The sequence below is a fragment of the Drosophila virilis genome, chromosome 5 (genome assembly GCF_030788295.1).
Source record: "Drosophila virilis strain 15010-1051.87 chromosome 5, Dvir_AGI_RSII-ME, whole genome shotgun sequence".
In the NCBI taxonomy this organism is placed as follows: Eukaryota; Metazoa; Arthropoda; class Insecta; order Diptera; family Drosophilidae; genus Drosophila; species Drosophila virilis.
Window position 1 is genome coordinate 21,913,102 of NC_091547.1, and position 17,119 is coordinate 21,930,220.

At 37.9% G+C, this 17,119-nt stretch overlaps 1 protein-coding gene across 1 annotated transcript in view; it reads left to right on the plus strand.

Annotated features, from left to right (window-relative positions):
- Positions 1–17,119, plus strand: part of sli (slit guidance ligand) — a 69,606-nt gene that overhangs the window by 34,461 nt on the left and 18,026 nt on the right. The window contains 6 exon segments of the mRNA XM_032437137.2: positions 5,893–6,875; positions 13,807–13,878; positions 15,003–15,074; positions 15,507–15,578; positions 15,795–15,938; positions 16,564–16,799. Coding sequence (XP_032293028.1) covers positions 6,526–6,875; positions 13,807–13,878; positions 15,003–15,074; positions 15,507–15,578; positions 15,795–15,938; positions 16,564–16,799 — 946 coding nt within the window. The 5' untranslated portion in view covers positions 5,893–6,525.

The following is a 17,119-nucleotide window of genomic DNA, read 5'->3' on the forward strand; positions in this document are numbered from 1 at the left end:
GATTGTGCAACATATATATAAAAACACACACACACACACACACATATATATGTGACAGTATTTTATGCACATAATTAAGCCGGTGTATCCGTAAAAGTATGCGACACTTCCGGCTAAAGATGGGCTTACAAAAACAAACCAACAAACAAAAAAAACCCCCCGAGACTTGGAGTCTCCGCCTGAGTCAGTCTGCTGCTGCTCCATTCAGTCTCCAGCTCTGAACTGACATTGCCCTAATACAATTCATTGAGCGCTGACCACGCTTCATGCTGCAAAAGGGGTTCTTTTTTCCTTTCCTTTTGTGCGGCATTTGTAATGCTAACTGGCAATGCGACTGCAGGAGCTGCGGGGGAGCTCTGTCACTGTGAAAGATTCTGCGGAATTGCCAGAGCACGAGTGAAAAAATGCAGCTGGACATGGTACATGGACCAGATGAATTAGATATAATATTAAGCGCAAATGGAAGGCCTCTAATTAGTCCCCAGTCTTGACATACTTGGCAGCCAAGCCAGCCAGTATGCCATGCAGTAGCCATCGCATCAATCTATTTTATAAGAATTTTATCAAATTGGCCTGAATATGACTTATAGTTTAGCGGAAAACTTGAACAGTTATTGAAGATTCACCAGAAAGTTGATTTGATCCCATTCTGTTTATGACGTTGCCCGGCTATAGTTCCAATTGAGTTATATCTTTTATTAGTTATCAACTGATGAGAGATGTATAGATAATTAGATAGATAAATATATAAATAAATATATGAATAAAAAGATAGATAGACAAATATGTAGATAGAAAAAAATATAAAGATATATATATATATATATAGATACTTTTCTGTATATTTAACTCTTCGTAAATAAATTAATAATCCAAAATCACAAGAAAGAGATTGTAAAAAGCATTTATTTTTAAATAGATTCAAAGTCCGAATAGACCTCGAGCCAGCTAAATAAATATTGAGAAATGGTAAAGTGGCTGAAAAAACAATATTAAGGATTATTTCATATACGTTTTAAAACAAATACCAAAAATATACTTTTTATTTATTTATATTTCATGAGGACAACATAACTTTTCTTATAATAATGGATATTTGAGATATAAGGAATTTCTTGAAAAATTCAATTAAAAATTCCTTTTGCTATATATAAATACCTATCACATGTCTTCCATATTTTTAAATATTTTTCAAGTATTTATGAGAACGGCAGTTTTTATCTTTATAAACTTGTAGACATTTGTAAACTTATCTTTTGCCCTCATCTTGACTGGGCTTTGTTTCTGCTCAGATGCAGTTTGGCATCAAAAATACACTTACATTCTGATTATATTGTGAATGCACTTGAAAAAAGCCCGGAAGAGCTGCTGTTTTCTATCAAATAGCTGAAGTGTTTTTTACTTCTGTGGTTATTTTACAATATTTATTTATTTGTTTAATTTAAGTGCAAATAAATTCAAGTTTCTTCTAGTTTGTTGTCTTCTAGATGGACTTTTTTGCTATCTTCTTTTATTGTTCAATATTTAAGTGAAGCTGTAACCATTTGTTTTCTTGTTTGTTTTATTAAAAACTTCAAAGCTAATAAATCTAGCTATGATTGATATTTCTATAGCACATCAAGCTAGGCGTTGGGTCTGTCGTTTGGTCTTTGGCCTGCCGACAGCAGCTCTTTTCGTAATACCCTTGATGTAGCGAGAACTTGTGCTGTTTTTTATTTCACTTTGCTGACTTCAGCTTAATCCCTTTGCCTGGTGTTTATAAAAAATATCAACACACAGGCACAGACACACACCCTGCCCTGGCATAGCTTATCTGGACAGCTGAGCCAGACAAGTTGAGAGGAGCACAACACGAATTTGACACATGTCATAAGCAAAGCACAGAATACTTCTTCTATGGATGGGCCCAGCTTGTATAAGCCACAAAAAACAAATCACTTGAGGGCAGCACGGGACAAATAGCCACCCAACCCGACGTCCCGCCGCCCCGCCGCCCCTACAACCGCGCAGAAGAAGGCGCGCAACTTGGCATTATTTGAATTAAGTGCATACTTAAGCGTAATTTATTGGAAAATCCACAAGAGCCTGTGGCCCCAGGGCGGGCGGGTGCAACCATTTAGCCAACAACAGATTGTGAGCACTATATACGTAGATATACGATATATATATATTTAAGCAAGCGCCAGTGGGTTTACATAAATCTATTGTTTCAAGGCAATTCCTAGTTGGCTGGCTCATTAATCTGCAGACCTAGCAGCTAGCTGCTCAACCCATCCTCAGCTGGCATTCTATCTATGTCTTTCTGGCCATACTATTTGAATAGTGCGCTTCACTGTTTGCCCAAATGTCACTCGCTTTTTCACGCGTTATCTTAATAAACCCCAGTCCGAATGGGTTGTGAGTGGGTGTGTGTGTGTGGGTGTGTGGGATATTTGTGGTTGTGGTACTGTGCTGATTGTGGCTGTGTTGCTGCCTCTTCTGGCTCTGCTGCTGTCTTCTTTTCATTAGACTTGTATACATGTCCCCGGGGCAGTGGCATCTGCTTGCTGCCCTCTTAGTTTATGGTACGAGTAACGAGTTATTGGCATGCATTGAATTTTGCTTTTGGAATTTTTGTGTGTGTGCCGGAGCCGAAGAGCCAAAGAGTAGACAATCATTGGCATGTATAGAATTTCACTGATTTATGTTTCATATGAAAACTCAAGAGAGAGCGAGTGCTGCCCCGACCGCACTCTCATTTCCATCGATATCACCCCCCAAAGGCTGAAACTGAATCTGAGTTGGAGACTGAGAGACTGAGGCCCGTCTCCGGCTGGTGACAATGCAGTGATTACATCTTTTGAGCATTTTACCCACACACTTCCGTTTTGTCGTCTTCATCATCATCATCATCATCGCCATCGCCATCGCCATCGCCATGGAAAGAAAGGCATGCCTTTGCAGCAGAAATATTTTTGTGCTAGAGAAATGATAAATTTTTGATTAAAGGCTCGGCGTATGGATGGGTGGCTGCATGACTGCCTTCTGCCTGTGTTTGGCATGCCTTTGATAGGCAACTCCAAACGAACGTACAACACACTCGAAACACAAGCAAAAGGTGTTTTTAAAGTTCACTATTATGACTGCCTAACGCCTAGATACCCATTGTGCGTTGATAAACTGTTAAAATTAGAACTAAAACTATTAACAGAGCTATAACTGTAATCCTTAAACATGTTAAGCAAGTTACTGTTAAGATATTTCTCAATGTTAAGTTAAGAGAACATTTATTTACGCTTAACATGTGTTTTAATAAGTATATAGGCTTTCTTGAATTATAATTAAACAGTTAATAACAATGATATAATAAGGCTTAAATTTTGTAAAGCTGAAACATCATGCAAATGTTTTAGGCAGCTGTTTAAGGGACCTTAAAACTGATATCTTAATGTTAACTTATACTGCAATTGGCAATTGCAAACACCATGCAAATGTTATAACCAGCCTTTTACAAACTTTTAACAGACTACAAAAACTGTACAAAATTTTCAAATGAAATAGTAAGTCTTTCGACTAATGCCAATTATCTGCAAATAATATGTATTAATTTCTTACGATGCCTCTCAAGTCAAACTCCTCCTGCATTTCACTTTAAAGGGCATATAAATACTTTGCCAAGCTTGTTAAATTACATTTGCCAAAGCAATGTTCATTGAGTTTTCGTTGATTGCCAGTTAAGAATATTTGACAGGCGCTTCCCACTCCGCTCCTTTTCTCTCTGTTGTTACTCGAGTTAGAGCCGGGGCTCGTTATCATTCATATTCTCAATCAAATTCCAGTCAATCGCTGCTGTCAGCTATCCAAATGTTAATTTAAACAATTAATTTCAATATATGGCATTGAGCGGGCGACAGAGGAAAGAGAAAGAGAGAGTGTAGTATCTTTAACATGTCAATTTGCAAATTAAATACACAACATGACAGACGAACAGGAGACAGCAGCGGGAAGTGTGCCACAAGCCGGGCAACGAGAGTGAGATGGAAATGAAAACGTTGGAAATGGAGACGGGCCTGGGAATGGAAAATGGTGGAAAGACCAGACCACACAGTGCACAAGTGCACTAAATATAGATCTGATTTGGGCAGCGGTGGAGCGTAGAGTTTGTGACTGATTTCGAGTGGAACTGAAGAACCATACGATTGAGGAACACTACTTGGAAGCAGCAGCATCGAGAGACAACGAAGACTGGCACAATTTCTAGACAAATTTAATTGAGCCAAAGTGCTCACTTAAGCTCTTAAATCTCTAATTGTTTGCTGTCCAGCTAGCTTTAAATGGGGGTTAAAATAGTTCAAACAGTGGGCACAGCACAGGTTGGTGTAGAAAATGCGTAGGATGTGAAATTCCAAAGCAATTTCAAAATTCAATTAACAAATGAATAGCTCAAATGATTGGGAAAGGAATTGCCCAATCAGCATACATTATAATTCTGACTAATTTCGCTGGGGAAATAGTTGGAAAGTTACCAAAACACATGTTCTTTTCTTATATTTTATTGCCCAGACCAGAAACAAACTAATAAGTTGAGTCATTAGCTCTTCACTCTGGGTTCTCCGTATCTACAGGTTCCTTTTTGTTATCTTCCACCAACTTTTACTCAGGGAAACATATGTTGCCAACGCAAGTTCCTATAATAATAGTTCTTCGACTAGGGTGATTAGTCTTCTTGCTGTCAGCTACTGCTACTGACAGGTGGTTTAGAAAGAAAGAAAGAAAAAAAAAAAACAAACGTACCCTCGACAATTGTCGGCAGACTAAAGAGGACCTTTATAGCTGTTGCTTATGGTTAAAGAATGTGCGTTTCCTGAGGTCAGTTGGGGCTTACGAGTTGAAAAGTCATTATACCTATTTGGTGTATCGGCAAATAAATAATACAAAATAAACAAGTGAACAATAAAAATCAAAATAAAAGAAAAAATCTAAAATAAAATTTCAATAAGGACCTAACTCAATGAAAATAAAACTGTTAATACAAATATATAATATAAAATATATAGCAAACATTTTAAATTAAAGATAAAACAAAATGAAAAATTTTTAAAAAGTATTTATAAAAAAAATCAAAAGAATATATTGCATTAGACTTGCTTCTATCAAATATACTTTATTGGTCATGATAGAAAATAGAACCCTTTTATTAATAATGAAAATTGACGTAAAATTCCAAATGTTTAATCTTACATATGGTCTATGTTATACTTATATATGTTTGTTTACATACGTAAATATAATTTCAGTTATATATTTATGTCAAAGACTTGCTCTACCCAGATAGTTATTCAGATATGAAATATAAAATAGATACAAATACAGAAAATATTTAATGTACTACTTATTACTCAACTAATGAAAACTTTCGAATTCAGTAATTTACTTACGATTTTTTATGAATGAAATAATAAAAGAGATAATCAACAATATATATAACAGGTGCAGTTGTTGCCGTCTAACAGAAAACTCAATTCCTTAAATTTTTGCCACAACCCAGCAAAAATATATGTATAAGATTTGATTGCCTCACACGCTCTAGGCCAATATATATTTTTTTTTTTGGCTTTCCACAAAATGCAATATTGAAAACTTTAAATACAAGCCATCAAATATCAACTGTCACATTAGCTCCAATTCAGCTCCATTTTATTTTTTATTTAAGTGATATAAAATGTGGCATTTATACATATAGATTTATATATGTGTGCTTATGTGTGTGTCTATATATTTATATCGCAGTCCGTAACAATTTCCTGCCATTGCACTGACATAGACACGCTTGCCGAATTTATAGATAATTTTTCATGATTTTTCTTGACATTCTTGCTTCATTCTCTCTCGTTCTCTTTCTGCCCGTTGCAGATGCGCCCAGCAGGTCACAGCCGAACGGAGCTCACGATGATGAAGTTGCTGGCGAGGCGTCTCTGAACTGCTGACAGCCAAGTGCCAGTGCGTATCTCAAAGATACAAAGAACAACAACAACAACAACAACAGCAGCAAAAGAACCAGAAGAAGTCTTAGCGCATTTCCGGCTGGACGCACCTACCTAACACAAAGTGGACGGCTGGCTACCTACGCACTCGCTGCTCGTCACTCGTCACTTTGCCACTTTGCCACACGCTACTCGTCACTCGCTGCTCGACTGAGGCGCTGCCCCTGCAACTGGCCAGCTGCTATCAGTTCTGCCGTGAAGCGCGGTCGCGACGGGCTGCAAAAAAAAAAAAAAAAGGTAAATAAAGTGAGCGCGCCGGCACAACAACAATAACAATAACAACAACGACAACAACAATAACGACAACGAATATCGAACAACGAAACACAATCAATATATAAATAGAGAGTGCGGGAAAAGCGTGAAAAATCCGGCAAACGGCCGCCAACAATCCTTTTGCCTTGCGCAAATATTTGTGGAAACGTGATTGCTGTTGACAAAGTGGCGTCCGCATACGCACTCGATACTTTCAATTAGGCACGTTGCTTATAAATGTGCCACAATGGCGCCGCCGTCCAGGACGACGACACCGTCAACGCTGCAACCACCGACGCGTTGTAAAGCCGCAGCCCTGGCTAAGCTACTAATCCTGCCCCAGCTGTTGCCCCAGCTCCTGCTGCTAGTGTTCGCCATTACGGCTCAAGCTGAGCCGTATTCGGGCGGCTTTGGCAGCTCGGCCATTGCCAGCGGCGGCCTGGGCTCCGTTGGCATACACATACCCGGCGGAGGCGTTGGCGTCATCACCGAGGCGCGCTGCCCGCGGGTTTGCTCCTGCAGCGGTTTAACCGTCGACTGTTCGCATCGTGGATTAACGCAGGTGCCGCGCAAAATATCAGCGGATGTGGAAAGACTGTGAGTACAAAATTATTTATATATCAATATTTTTATGTGGGCTTCACATTCAAGTGGGAGCAATCCAAAAGCAAGTAAATCACAACAACAACAACAACAACAGGAATTGTGTAAGGCACGTTAAAGTTTCACCGCGAAACACGAATGCTCTTCATATATATCTATATATATTTTTACAGTTTTATAGTTCGCTTCCCAATGAAATATTTTCAAAATCTATCTAATGCATCATTTCGATTCTTTGATTCATTTATATATTATTTGAAGTAGAGATAGTACATTTGTTTAAAGTATAGATTGATTGAATAGAAGGATAATATAAAGTAAAACAAAAACAAAAATATAAATAAATATATAAATATACGTACTTCCCCAAGGAAACATATTTGCCTTTTGCATAATAATAACTGAATATAGCCAATGTCATTTCCTTTTTAAAAGACAATATTTAATATTAACGGTTTTATTTAAGGGCTCCATAAAAAACGATCTTAACAAAAAATTAGGCTGGGCTATTCAAACTCGGAAACTTGTTCATTAAAGAATTCGTGAATGTCATTCAAATATTTTCGTATGCAAATGAATAACGAAAATATTTTACTACTAAAAATTTAAATGGTATAAAAAAAAAATGCTTAAATAAATAAAGCATAAAGCCTGGGGTAAAATGTGCTCTAAAAAATAAACAAAAATGCGACGTTAAAAGCTATAAAATCTTGTAACTTTAAATTCAAGGTGAAAACGTTTAGTAAACAAATCTCAAAATTATAAAGTTGAAAAAATTTGTTTTTTTTTTTAAGCAATAGTTAGTTAAATAAATATAAAAATATAAAAGAGATATGCGAGAAGTGCAAATAGACTTGATTTATAAAAATTTCAGATGGTGCAAAAATCAAATTGATTTTCTCCATTTACAAAAATCGAATGTGCAGAGCGATAAGACCAGTTGTTGGGGCACTTACATAACTCATACTTTTCCATAGATAGTTTGCCCTGATATGATAATCAGGAATGCAAACACAGATGCAGATATTTTCATGCCCTACTATCTCTGGTGCTATTTGCATTGCGAACTGCATGAACTAGTTGCTAGCCTTGACAATGATCTATATTGAAGTTGAAGCGTATGTCATGTTATATAAGCATTTATTGCTATATATACATAACGCCAGGCGTTCACAGCTGAACATTTCTGGTATTTGACTGGTTAAACAACAGAAAATCAGCATAGATAAACAACATCGGGCAACGGGTAAAAGGCAAATAAAGCCGTGACCATTTCGTGTCGATAACTACGGAAACAAATGGACAAATGTGTCTGCAGCAGGGCCAGCGGCAAGTCGGTTAAATCTGTCTCTACGTCTGTCTGTCGTCTTGAGCTGTGTCTCCGGAGTCGTACATTAAATCGCCATTAAGTTTATTAATTGTCGCCAAAGGAGGCAACATAAGCGCATCAGCGCAGGCCTTGCAGCCGCACAGCACAGTGGAGCATTTTCATATATTTCGTTGTGAAAATTAATGCTGACATTAGACATCGTCTTAGTTTCAAAAGTATACAAAAGGGAGTGTGATGAACTCCACTTGCCTATCCCCTGTTGGTACATGGCCGGGCCGTTGGCTACTCTTTTGTGCCCCTGTGGGACAGGGACGTACGGATTGACCACGCTCCTATGCCCTAAAGGTACCACACTGGGCCGATTGGCCACGCTCCTAACCTCCCTTGGCTACTCGGTGGTACAACAAAAGGCGACTAGCCCCAGATTGAACACACTGCTAACCTCTGGTAGGACAACGCCGATTTCATTGGCTACTCGCTTACTCGTATCCCCAGTGGTACATGGTCGGGCCTATCGCCATTCTTCAGTTCCCCAGACAACGTACCAATTGACCACACTTCTATACCCTGATGGCAGTGCCAATTGACCATCCCGCTAACCTTCGCTGGTACAATACCGCGTTAATTGCACCCTCACCCAACCCGTGGTTGTACGACGCCGTATCAATTTGTTCAGTCGTCTATCTGCTGGTGGTACAATTGCATTTATTCAATTTGCCACAAACTTTGATTATTTGCGGTTCAATGCCGCCCCACTGTGCGGCCGCGGCCACTCTGGCAATTGTTGCATGCAACTTGCAAACGGGCAAATGCATTAAGCCAACGTCTGCGTTCGCGGACGCCACATAAATTAACGCGCCGGCAATTAGCAAGTGTATGCAAAATGCCACAGAGCAGCGCCCCAAACGCAACGACCCGCATCGCAACCGCCCCCGCCCCCATCAAATCAAGCCCCAACAGACCTGTAGACCGCTGCGCAGCGACCTCAAAAGCGGCAGTTGCAGCCGCTGCTGCTGCTGCTGCTGCTGCTATTATTGCTGCTGTTGTTGTTGTTGCTTTTTCTCTACATAAATTAATAACAGATATCAACGTCGGGCAGCAACAACAAGAACAACAACACCATCAACATAGCCCAGTTATAAGCAGTCCGGCGCCCCGAACAGTCAAATAGCGCTCAGGGACACATTTGTTTTATGCAAAAACGAGCGAGAAAAAAAAAAAAGAAAAATTATACGACAACAAAAAAAAAAAACGGTGGAGAAAAATGAAAAATGAAAAAGCAAATGCAAAAACAGAAACAGAAAACATATCAACGTGCACGGCATATTTGCATTTTAAAATACCAAGCTCGTGTCAGGCACAGGGTGTTTCACGGCGCGCTGCGGAAAAGTTGTTATGGGAAAACCTGAAAACTGACCGACTGACAGATTGCAGATTGAAGACGGCAAAGAACCGAATGTGTGTGTCGTAGCACACCAAATAGAAAAACTCACTTGAAAATGTATAAAAGTAAATTGAAAAACTATAAAATGCGCAGAAATGTGGTTGCAAACGCAACATGTTAAAAGAACTTACGAAAATAAATAAACAATATGGAAAAGGTAACAAATCCAGAGAGCAACACAAAAAAGTGGTTGAAATATGAGTACTACTTATAAGAAAATTAATTGAAAGACGAAACATGAGCTGCGCAAATGCGCGAAGGGAGGGCACATACTTAAAAATATGATTGACAGTTTGATTTAAAAACCATAAGGGAAAAAGGAAAAAGTATTCAGAACTTATGCGGCTCAAGTATTTTAATGAATATTTATGGCGAAGAGGTGGAGATTCAAATACGATACAACGATTGAAAATAATCTTATCATAAGCGGGTTTTAACTAGCTGGCTGCATATTAAATTGATTTTGAAGCGAACAATTAAATTTTGATTATACTTTTGATTAATCTTCAATAAAGCTAGGATTCTCTCTTGAAAGACCTGGTGAATTGAATTAAATATAATATGATCATAATAATAATATTATATAAAAAAAATAATACAATATAATATATTAATAAAATAGAAATTGAAGCTAGTCAAAGCAAATGTACTAAAAAGAATGAATAATAAAGCAAATAATAAATTGATTAGATAAACGATAATATAAACAAATCTGAAATATATATAGCAGACATCAAAACGGGATTCTTTCTTTAAATATATTATTCAATAAAATTTTTATGTTTTCTTTTTATATTTTAAATGGCAAATGAATGCAATTTGAGTTAGTAAAACGGTTCCTACTTGGTTTTCCTTGTCAAATCAGCATTTTCCTAGTGCCGTGAGCATTTCCTCATGTTAATTTATATGCATTTATTTAATTATAGTATAGCCCCTGCAAACACATAAACATTACGCGAATAAAGTAAACCCTTTGTGAGAAATATAATAAAAGCCTGTCGAAAGGCTTTGCTCAACGAGTCAGGCAGCATTAATTAAAGGATTCTTTTAGACATTTTAATTGATGTGACGTTAATGACTGACTGCATACATATAATACATAAAAAGAACTGTTTATATTGGCCATGATAATCATCAGTTAAGTTGAGTCACCCTAATGCGAACATAGGCTCCATGTGGGACTAGCAGAACACACACACACACACACACACACAGGCCGTGCTTCGTGTGTGCACATCAAATATTGAACATGCCCACAACTATTGGCAGGCAGGCAGGCACTAGAATAGCAAAAACAATGCTCAAACGCGAAACTGGGGCCAGGGCAAATGTAGCCCAGCCCCAGCCTAGAAGCAGACCAGTGTTGCCAAATGCCGTTTCAAAAAAGTAGCTGAATCTAATGTTAAAAATAGCTAAAAGTGTGCAGGAACTTGTCAGCGTAGCCAAGAACTAGCCAAATCAGCTTACACTCCCAATTACTTTCCGCTGACAAATTTCACAAATAGGCTAATTTAGCTAGAAAACAGCTAGATTGACAACAATGAAAGCCAGAGCAGGCCCCAGTCAAGCCGACTTGCCATTTAATTACACAGCAGCGACAGGGCTATGGAAATGGGCATAGTTACTGAGTGAAAGAGATAGATGGAGAGTGACAGAGAGAGAGAGAGAGAGAATGAGAGGGAGGATACAATTAGAATGGAAGCTTAGCCGGCTGTCTGTCAGTCGGTCGGGCAGCCACCCACACGTTTTATACAATTGACACGAAAACAGTTTTGCATATATAATTTTGGCCCAGGCCAAAACGAACTCCATGGCCTAAGCCAAGCGAACTTAACCCCAATTTGTGCTCGAGAACCCTTTCACACCTCAAAAATTAAAACAAAAACCAAAATAGAATGGAATACAAAAAGGTGAGCCTAATTTATAGCTGCCAAAATCTTCAAAGACAGGCAGACAATCAAAGCAAAAAATAAATATAAATGAAAAGAGCAAGTGGAGCTGAAATCTAATTGGACTCTCAAAAACCTACAAAGCTTTTTTTTCTTGGCCAATTTGTGAATGCTTCGAAAGATTTAATGAACTTAAATGTTAAATGCTATATGCTAAATGTTTAATTATAACGCAGCGCCCAAATATGGCAAAAGAAAAAAGTTAAGCACACACAAACGCAAACGACTTGAAAATAAAAAAGCTTACGATTATTATAATTATTTTTAAAAATATTTTGAAAAATGTCTAGCAATTAGAAGAGACTTTTGTGTTGTTGTTTTTTTTTTTTTTTGTGTTGTGTTGTTTTTATTGCCTTTTGTTTTAAGTCTTTGTCGTATCGCTGTGGGTCCATGTAATCAGTTGAATCTAAGCAAGAGATGCCCACATCTTGCCAAGATATTAAGCTCATTAAAAACTTTGCTGGTGTGTGAAGCAGCTTGGGCCTGGGCTTAAATGTACACTGCGAGCACGCAAATTAATTTTAAAAGAAATGAATTTTGTACTTGGAATCAATGAATTTATTTTATCCATAAAGCTGACCAGTTATGCGAAAAACCAGCCGAATCGAAGCATATTTATTTTAAAAATTTAAAAAATAAAAACCTTTGAGAAAGAAAATTTGCTACTATTAAACACTTCTTCCTTTTATATGTTATTTCCTACAATTAGTTATTCGTACTTAATCAATAATTCAATACAATTGAGTATTCCTTTTTAAGGGAAAACGATCAATTTCTACAAAATAGACCAGGGACCGAGAAACTACCTAAAAACTGTCTTGTCATCGACTATCGATATATCGTGTGAGTGCTATTATTGATAACTTCGCCAATAACTTGTCCGTCGATTATCGATACTTCATGTATCGATAACGCAGCTCTAGTTACTTATTTTGATTTATTTATGTTATTTTGATTTTTAATTTGACTTTACTTTTCTCTTATTAATTTCATTTGCACCTTGTTGATTCTAAATTTTGTTCAGTGTAGCCGCTCATCGGCAACTTGATGGGAGTTTCATTTAGGCTTAAGCTGAAAAATATTTCTCGTTTGTGGCTGCGGCTCTGGGCCCAGACTGAAGGTCTTACTACCTGTTGTTGCTTAGCTCTTGCCGCTCTTGGCTCTTGGCTGCCAACCTTACTCAAAAAGCAGCTGAGCTCTAGCTGAAGCTGAGGCACAACGAGTTGTTATAGTTGTTGTTGTTGTTGTTGTTGCTGCTGCTGTTGTTGGTGGCTGCGCATGTGCACACGGTCTGTGGCTCTTTTCAGGTATTTTGTATCTTTTAGGTTGCATTTCATTGTTATGACATCTACAGGTAACAAATTTTCTGTATCTTTGTCCGTCTGTCTGCGCCACCATAAAACAAGTAAAAATAAGGTATGGTGCAGTCGGGTGTAACCGACTTGGTAATACTTGTTTACGGTTTCAATATAGATGTTTTCGTTTCGTTGTGGACAATATATTCGACTTTCATCTAAAGTTCTCTAAGAAAGACATTGATCTCTTAAGAAGATATCGATTTTTGTAATTTGAATCGATATTACAAGGAGGTGTCTGTTTTGACTAAAATTAGGGGAATATCAGCGGAGCTATTTTGCGACATAACGACATAATCTCGCGGAGATATGTCGGCGATGTTATGTCGCTATGTTTTAATGTAAATCTTCAAAATTTCAAGAGCCCAGCATCAGGATCAGCACAAAACCAATATACCCTGCACACTTTGTGAACGGGTATATGCGAAACAGGTTTTCTTCCTGCGCCTGTGCGTTCCATGCGCATGTTTAATGATTAAATATCATATTTTTGTTATCAGACAAAAGGCTGCGTTTTCAGCAGCAGCAACAGCCACAGCATCCCCCTTTCGTGCGCGCTGTGCCTCTCTCGCTCTCTCACTCAGCGAATGCATCTGCATCTGCTCCAGCTGCTTGCATTCATATCTCAGATTGTTGTAGTTGTAGTTGTTGTTGTTGTTGTTGATCGTGCGCCTTGTCTTACAAGCAATTAAAATTATTATCGCCGCGCATATGGCTCAGCGTTTGTCCAGCTGATTCCGATTAGCGTGCTACTTGGTTTGCTGCAACATAATTAAAGACAATCCCTAATCGAAAGTTAAAATCTCTTAATTGTGTTTCCTCTTTCTCTTTCATTTCTCATTTTCAGCGATTTGCAGGGCAACAATTTGACCGTGATATATGAGACGGACTTTCAGCGCTTGACCAAGCTGCGAATGCTGTAAGTAGAAGTTGTTTGCTTCTGATTTATATTTAATTAAGCTTTAAGCCATTTTTATTAATTAACTATAAGACTACAAGTATATTTATTAATTATTAAATATTCTCTCAACAAATTATGGTAAAGTCTAGCTGTAAAATTGTTTAAAAAAAACTCCTTTAACACAAGATTTATTAAAATTATAATGTTGACCTTTGAACATATTCCAAATTGCATTAAAATTACAGTTATTTTTTTAACTTTTGCCAAAAAATTATCATTGCGAAATATTGCATGCAAATTGACACCAAATGTCACGATAACGTTGAGCATAAATTTAAACAGTAAATTGAAATTGAAAGTTTCTGCAAAACAGGTCTCACAACATGTGTATCTACTGTACGCGGATAGGCAACAATTTATTCGTATTTTGCAATACGCAATATGCGCTAGTTACAAAATATTAACAGCAAATTCTAAGTTAACTCGAGAATGAGACGAATCCGTGATATAAATGGATAAGTTAAAAAGTATTCAACGACAAACTTCACATATTTGGAGCTAATATAAATAGTTCACGCTAGTTACGAATGTTTAGATTATATATCTGGGTCTTGGATTTGTAGTCAAGTACAGTTATAAAGGTTCTAGATTAAAAGTAGAGACAGTGCTTTGTTCCACTGCGGCATTACAATCAGTCATTTATGATCTAAGTCAAGGGGAAACTGTCAAATGCATATAACCTTTCCTTCTCTAACTTAACCAAAGGTAACCTAAGCTATTCGAACCACACCCAACCAAATCTAAGCTCATTCAACCTAATCTAACCTAACCTCGCTTAACCATAGGTAACCTAAGCTCATTCAGCCTAGCCTAGTCTAACCTAAACTCACTTAAACTAATCTCACCTTAATCGAACCTAAACGTAAGTTCTGGAATCTTTATGTTATAGATCTTTACGTATATATTCCTATATCTTATTCACGCAAATGATGAAAGCTTAGTTTTTAAATTAAAAACCTGAAACTTTAACTTTGTAAACTTTTAAAAACAACAACATAAACTAACTGTGTTATTTATTATTATTAGTTATATTTTGACAAATCATATTCTAAAATCTATTGCTATATATCTTTGTTCTACAGTCAATTGACGGACAATCAAATACATACCGTTGAGAAGAATGCACTGCAAGATTTGGTTTCGCTGGAGCGACTGTAAGTAGAGATCTGTGCATATTTCACATGTTGGGATAGCAAACCAATCAAATGAGTTGCTAATTTGATGCTAGTGCATGAGATTTTTCAAACTAATTCACTTTTTGACTAACCAAATTTGCTGCTCTTTATTGACCTAGATACACATAGCTCGTAGCTATACAAAAAAAAAATGAAAATGAAAATATTAAAAATATATATATACTTATATGAAATACAATCGTGCAAAATTCGATTTAGTTGTTGCGATACTTTGAGTTTTGAGTTTAACTTTTTTGTATCTTTTTTCTCGTTTCGTTTTATGCATATCTCTCTACTTTCGTTGCGTTTCGTTTTGCGTATCTAATATGCTCGTACACCAAAACAAAACAAAAATACCAAAACAAAAAAAATACCAAAACAAATTACCAAACACTTCACTCTATAAATCAGACGCCTAAACAACAATCGACTTAAGGCAATACCTGAAAACTTTGTGACAAGTTCAGCGAGTCTTTTGCGATTGTAAGTAATCAACGTAGTCATGTAGCGACTTTTTATATATAAAATCTACTTACCTACATATAGTATGTAGCAGTATGTAGCCCCAATAGATAACAAACACTTACTGACTCTCAAATACTTCCTCTTCCTGCCTGCCTACCTGCCTGCCTGTCCGCTGACTCCACCTGACTTGCTTGCCTGCCTGCCGCCTGCCTGCAACCTCACCTCAACTTACAGGGACATCTCGCACAATGTCATCACAACGGTCGGCCGGAGGGTCTTTAAGGGCGCCCAGTCGCTGCGGAGCTTACAGCTGGACAACAATCAAATCACATGTATGGATGAGCATGCCTTTAAGGGATTGCTGGAGCTGGAAATACTGTAAGTGTTGGGCAATGCAGTTAGGGATGGACAAACATGGGGGCGCTCTGATCATTTAAAGAGTTTAAAATGACAAGAAAATTAAATTAGTGCTGTTAAATTAAAATTGACAAGAGTGCATAAGTTGCGCAGTGCTGTGAAACGATAAACAAATCATTTAGTATTGAATTAAATAGATTCTAAACATTACGTATATTTTTCTCCATTTTTAAGTTGTCATGCTTAAAATTATATTGAGAGTCATAAATAGCTGCGGGCTTATATCACAACTAAAATTGTGTAGTGTTGATAAACGCCAGAGTATATAGCAAGCAACTCAAACAAGTGTTGTTAAAACTAAAAGTGCAACAATTTTGAAAACTGAGCAGTGCTGTAAAATGATAAACAACTCATTTAGCGTTGAATGAAAACTTGCTCCAAGCGTAAAGTTTACAAGCAGCCTTAAGATTCTGAATGATGCTCGTATGTTGTTGCCCATCCCTAAGTATAGCTTGGCAAAGAGCCAAAGATGCATTCACTTGATAATGCAATAATGCAACTTATTTTCCACAACCTAACTCTTAACCAATCTCCCTCTCCCACCCGACCGCTTCCCTTCCCTTCCTTCTCTTTTCTTTTCGCACAGCACACTGAATAACAATAACTTGACCGCTCTGCCGCACAATGCCTTTGGGGGATTGGGAAAATTGCGAGCGCTGCGCCTCTCGGATAACCCGTTCGCCTGCGACTGCCATTTGTCCTGGCTGTCGCGCTACCTACGCAGCGCGCCGCGCCTCGCTCCCTACACACGCTGCCAGTCGCCGTCGCAGCTGAAGGGCCAAAACGTGGCGGACCTGCACGATCAGGAGTTCAAATGCTCAGGTATGGTACCACATGACAGTTTCCACACAGATCGTACGCTACGGGCGGCACAGCCACCCCAAAAATGGACAAATGTCGTGGGGCCTCGTAAGCCGTATGCCAAATTAATTAGTTTTATATGCCAGTCGAGCGAGCATCACACAAAACAAAGCATTGTAAATCATAAGCAGTCATATGAGGGCACGCCCCACGCTGTGACGCCCACTCAAGCCAACAACAATAACAACAACAGGCAGCAAAGTGTATAAGCGGTTATTGAGGAAGGAAAGTGTGCGGGGGGGGGGCATCATCAGCATCATCATCGTGTGTTTGCCAAAAAC